The sequence below is a fragment of the Adiantum capillus-veneris genome, chromosome 24 (assembly GCF_014529385.1).
Source record: "Adiantum capillus-veneris isolate H3 chromosome 24, ASM1452938v2, whole genome shotgun sequence".
NCBI lineage: Eukaryota > Viridiplantae > Streptophyta > Polypodiopsida > Polypodiales > Pteridaceae > Adiantum > Adiantum capillus-veneris.
The window spans coordinates 144,104,990-144,110,833 of NC_140954.1; the positions used below are offsets into that span (position 1 = coordinate 144,104,990).

General features: G+C 47.6%; 1 protein-coding gene across 1 annotated transcript; it reads right to left on the reverse strand.

The window, feature by feature from the left end:
* Positions 1-722: 722 nt before the first annotated feature.
* On the reverse strand, positions 723-4,608 carry LOC147427289 (uncharacterized). Its single transcript, XM_086498780.1, has 4 exons — positions 4,387-4,608; positions 2,349-2,517; positions 2,201-2,256; positions 723-2,124 (listed from the first exon to the last, which is right to left on the reverse strand). The coding sequence occupies exons 1-4, from the start codon at positions 4,606-4,608 to the stop codon at positions 2,050-2,052; spliced, it is 522 nt and encodes a 173-aa protein (XP_086354906.1). The 3' UTR covers positions 723-2,049.
* Between the last annotated feature and the right edge of the window lie 1,236 nt (positions 4,609-5,844).

Consider the following 5,844-nt stretch of genomic DNA (forward strand, 5'->3'; position numbering starts at 1 on the left):
GGAGAGGAGAAAAGGACACAAAGCAGTGGGTGCAATCTCCCCTTGTGCAAGAGTAACCATTTTCCTCTTGCACATATTTATTTATAGATTTCTTCAATGCTCAAAACAATTACAATTGTCCGTCCGGACATAAATTGACTATTGCTCGTAAAGAGATCTTTAAAAATAATATATCTATAAAATTGCGATGATTTTGTTCCACCAAGGATGTGTGTGTTTATGGGTGCATGCATGTTCGACAATACGACGGCAATATAGATTGAATGTGAATAAGAGAGTAGGGCTACATTTTCAAGAAATAAAATGGCTTTGACATACAACTTTTTGAACCCCTCTTAGTACGTGTGTGTGTGTGTGCACATGCACATGCGCGCATGAAAATTTCAATGAGAAATCATGTTTTCAGAGGTAGGTAAACCCATTTCTGAGGTGCATTTTACGTGCTACTTATGTGAACCCATAAGGTTACATTACATTAAAAGCTTTGCAATAAGGCAAAAACCAGATTCCAAGGTTCAAATGTGGGTCGTAAAGCACTCCACCTTCATGTTAAGTGCATCAACATGACTCAGAGGTAGATGTGTGTAAGATCAAGGCCTATGTAGATGTGTGTGTGTGTGTGTGTGTGTGTGTAGGTTGCTAAAGATAGAAATGCTGGCATTATTTAAAACAGAGCAAGAAAACAAGAGTAACCGCTTCAAAATAGTAACAAATGGAATCGATAGTAAAGCAAACTAAGTAAGAGGATTTCCATTCATAGCATAGATGTCTTTACATAAATGTACAAGGGCAAGGGATCCTTCTATACCTGCCAACCATCACAGCCAACCACAAAAAATGTGTTAGACAGTGGAAAGCAGGTGTTATCAAAGGAGCCCACATGTTATTGATGTCCACTCATAACATAAAGCAATAAGAACAACTCATAATGCTAATTGGGAACCTGCAAGGAGCCTTCCATGGATGAACGTGGGTGTATGTAGTAGAAGGGGCCAATGAGCCTCTTTGTGAACTGTAAGGTGGAAGAGTCATACACAATAGCATGCAAAAAGTATGTTTCCCTCTGCACCAAATCTGAGTACCGGAGTTCCTTTAAAGCCATCGCCACACAAGCTAAAGATTGTGGTAAGGTGGAGCCCAGCTTTACAGAAAAAATCGCCATGTAGTGGAAGGCCCTCACAACAGGGAGTGAAGGTGAAGCAGGGGAGTTGCCCCTAGTGTTAAAATAAGATGGGGGTTCACACATAGTAGGAGGTTATTGCAAATATGAGAGAGGAAGTAGGTCCCAAAGTAAGGGGTGGTGCACAAGCCTTTCAAGTAGCCAAATAGCATCTAGGCTCCATGTGGATCCCTCCATCCAATCCCACAATAGGGGACAGAGAGGGGCACTAGGCTTCCTCTCAAGGATCCTAGTGCCCACCATTAAGGAAAAGGTTGTGTAAGATCTCTAGGGGGTCATAGGTAAAAGTGGAGGGGCTATACCCTTCTAGGGAAAGTCTAATGTGCCTCCAGAGCTTAGCCTTTTCAAAACCATTGTTACTGAATGCGGATACAAGAAGACAGATGTCCTTACAAGCTTGTAGGGGATTGCTATTGCAACACAATATGGGTTTTATCTCTGAAAGGATGACTTTGTGAGCCCGAGAGAGAGAGAGAGAGAGAGAGAGAGAGAGAGAGAGAGAGAGAGAGAGATTTTAAAATCATAGTAACAATCTCAAGAGACCTTAAAGATCTACCCGACAAGTCATGAACTCAGGACATGTTTTTAAGAGGGAACTAGCCTAGAATAGACTTTCTATCACCAATCTTACCACACTTGGCTGACAGAAAGGTTATTCCAGTTTGAGAGGTAAGACTGGTCACTACAATGAGAGGCTAGAACATTTTAAAATTCTGAGAATATAGAGAAGGTGGTTGGACAATACATTAATGATTAAGTCTTGCTAGAGCAGCCGGTGCGTGTGACACTACGACTTACTTAAAGCCAGGCTGGCAGGCGATCACCCTCGGCCAATGACGTGCTTGAAGCAGGCATGCTCTTCTCGTGGCTCAGCAGCAGCTACTTCCAGGCGGGCCAGGTCTTCCATCTGTGGTTGGATGGGCCAGCTTGATTATCCTCATATCCTGCAATACACTGAACACTCAGCGGCGACCCCCATTTGGGAATCTCTAAGCGCGCAACAGCAAGTAAAGAGATTACCGCTGCGCTGGACGTCGATGAGGAGCCCATCAATGCAAACGGGGAAATTGCCGGCCCTGCATGAAAATTCAAAATAGTCGTTTGTCTGTGTGTTTATATATGCGGGGAAAAGAAGAGAGGAAAACAAAGATCGAGAACTGGCGCTAACCTCCAGTTGCTACTAATTGGCGTGCAAAATGGTGGTCGAACCCTGGTAGCCTAGTGGCGGTGGCTATGTCGACGTAAAGCAGCAGCAACAAAAGAAGGAAGGAGAACAAGGCAGGCATTCCCCTTCTTCGCATTGTATTCCCTGCACGCATACTTGCTACAACAGGAACCTGCAAGTACTAAAAAATGCAGTTTTAATGAAGAGAATTTTGGAATTCCTCGATGACACGAGCGCGAGTTTCCTCTTTCCCTCCACGCGGAGTGTGTACTTGGAAGTTGGACTAGTACACCTTTGACTTGCCCACAAGCCACTACAAAACAGCCAAAGGCAACTAGCGTGAAATCCACGGAGGATCAAAGGACTCAAAAAAATTGCTGACCTCACGGGTTTCAAGCGGGACAACCGTTCCCCTTTGTGACGCCCTCGTTCGGGGTGTCGCGAAAAAAGGGCCGCGTCGGTTCACCTGCGATGCAAACGGGACTTGCAGGCAAGCAAACACATACACAAGAACACAACTTGAAAACTAAACGCAAGAGGGACACGAGATTGAGGGACGCGAACGAATGATCAATATCATAAGAAAGTGTCGAATACAAGGGACGCAAATAATCACATGAAAACGGGGCTGGCAAATTGGGGGAAGTGGCACATACTTCCCTTATATACACCCCCGGGTTGAGAGAGCTTGACGTCCACGTCAAGCCGGGGTTTTGAGAGGTGCCGATACAAAAGTTGATGCCGAGGTTTTGGGGACGGATATGTACAAGGGGGGAGTGAAGTGTTGCCCAAAAATGTCTAGCTACTTAGGGTTATGCTAGTTACAAGTGGGGGGGAGGACTACTCTATGTGGTTTTCATGTAGTGTGTTGTCCTCCTCTTCAGTGGGCATGTTGTAGAAGCGCAGCACAAGGGGTCTTCCGAGTCGAAGCATGATTTCTTCAGGTACCCAAGTGCATTCCGTCATGGAACGGTTGCGCCATTTGACATAGAAGAGTTGTCCCCGGTGCCCAAAGCGTGACTTTAGGATGGCCTCCGGCTCATGTGGCGGGCCATCCTTTACATATTCGGGGAGACTTTGCCCATAGGTGTTATCCGGCATAAATCTTTTGAGCAAACTTACATGGAAGACGTTGTGGATGTTGATCTGTGGTGGTATCTCCAGCTTGAAGGTGACGTCGTTGAAGGACTTGAGCACTTTGTAAGGACCATAGTAGCGATGATTGAACTTCGGGGAGAGGTCTTGAGGGAGGGTGATATTCTGAGAGCTTACGAGGACCAGGTCACCTTCTTTGAAAAGTTCGGCAGGTCGTCGCTTTTGGTTGGCGTATTTGGCGATGCGTACCTTGCTTTGCTCGAGGCTTTTCTTTGCATTTTGCATGCGCGTCTGCCATTGTTGAAGAAACTCCTCACATTCCAGATCCTGGGCATGCACGTCGCCGGTTGCCAGTGTAAGATGCAAGAGGGGTGATGACTTCTTTACCTGTGGAGAGTTCGAAGGGGGTGTATCCAGTGCTGCTGTGGATGGAGTTGTTGTAGTGGAATTCCAGGACGTCCATGTATTCGAACCAGTCCTTCTGATCGGCCTTGACGTAGCTGCGGATGTAGTCTTGGATGCCTTGGTTGACTCTTTCAGTTTGGCCGTCGGTTTCAGGGTGGTAGGCGGAGGAGAAGTGGAGTTGGGTGCCTAGTAGCTTGAAGAGCTCGCGCCAGAGGTCACTGAGGAAGCGGGTGTCGCGATCTGAAACTATGGCTAAGGGGAGGCCGTGGTATTTGAAGACTTTGGCGAAGAAGTGTTTGGCAACTTGGTAGGCGGTGACGGGAGGCTTTGCTGGTATGAAGTGGGCTTGCTTGGTGAAGTAGTCGACGACCACCATGATGGTAGTGTGGCCGTGGGAGGGGGGGAGGTCGATGATGAAGTCCATACTTACCATGTCCCAAGGCCGGGAGGGTGTTGGCAAGGGGTGGAGGAGGCCAGCAGGCTTGACTCTTTGAGCTTTGACCGGTTGACATGTTGGGTAGGTGCGCACGTAGTCGATTACGTCGTCCTTCATTTTTGGCCACATGTAGTGTTGATGGAGTTTGTCGTAAGATCTCTTCTGGCCACCATGTCCAGCTAGCTTGCAGTCATGAGCCTCCCACATGAGGTCTTTCTTTAGCTCTGGGTCATTGGGGATGTAAATTTTGCCATGCGCGTAGAAGAGGTTATCTTTGACTTCGAATAGACCCAGAGCAGCTTTGCCAGATATGTGGTCGTTGAGCATTCGGAGGATAGCGGGGTCAGCTTTTTGAGCGTCGAGGATGCGTTGGCGTAGTGTACTGGTTGCTGTGGAAATGGCTGTGAGGGTGGGTCTTCGACTGAGAGCATTTGGCATGACATTTGTAGTACCTGGTTTGTGGATGATGTCGATGTCGTATTCTGCCAGTGTATCTTGCCACCTGGCTTGATTGGGGGTGATTTTTGGTTGTGTGTGGAAGTACTTGAGGGAGATATTATCTGTGTAGACCTTTGTGTGCTTGTCTTGGACATAGTGTCGCCACTTTCGGAGGCAGTGGACGATAGCGAGCATTTCCTTCTCATGGGTGGTCCATCTTCTCTCTACGTCGGTGAATTTGTGTGATTCATAGGCGATGGGTTGACTCTCTTGCATGAGGACACCACCAATGGCCCCATCGGAGGCATGCGTATGAACTTCGAAGGGTTTGGTGAAGTCAGGTAGTCGGAGGACGGGGGTACTACACATGGCTATCTTCAGGTTCTCAAAGGCTTCTTCTTCTCTGGATGTCCACTGAAAAGGTTTGTGGCCTTTGGTTATCTCTGTAAGTGGGGCGGCAATTTTGCTGAAGTCGCGGATGAAGCGGCGTGTGTACTGAAAGAAGCCCACAAACTCTCGGACTTCTTTGATTGATGTTGGGGGAGCCCACTTGATGACGGCGTCGTCTTTCTTGGGATCCACCATTATACCTTCTGACGTGACAATGAACCCGAGGAACTCGATTTTCTGGACAACAAACTCACATTTCTCCAGCTTGGCATAAAGTTTGTGTTCGCGGAGGCGCTGGAGTACTGCAGCGACATGCTTCTGGTGCTCTTCTAAGGTCTTGCTGTAAATGAGAAGATCGTCAATGTAAGTGATGAGGAAATCATCAATCATGTCGCGGAAACTATCATGGATTATTCTGCAAAAAGTGCCCGGCCCGCCGGTGAGACCGAAACCTAGGACAAGCCATTCCCAGGAGCCGCAGCGTGTGCGGAAGGCGATCTTCGCAATGTCTTTAAGGGCAATGCGGACTTGGTGATAGCCTGAGCGGAGATCGATGCGCGTGAAGTACTTGGCACCCTGTAATCTGTCCAGGAGGTCTTCCATGAGGGGAACTGGGTACTTGTTTTTGATAGTGATTTTGTTGAGGGCCCGATAATCCACGCATAGCCGCATCGAGCCATCTTTCTTTTTGACAAATAGGACTGGGGCCCCAAAAGGAGAGCTGCTGGGCCGGAT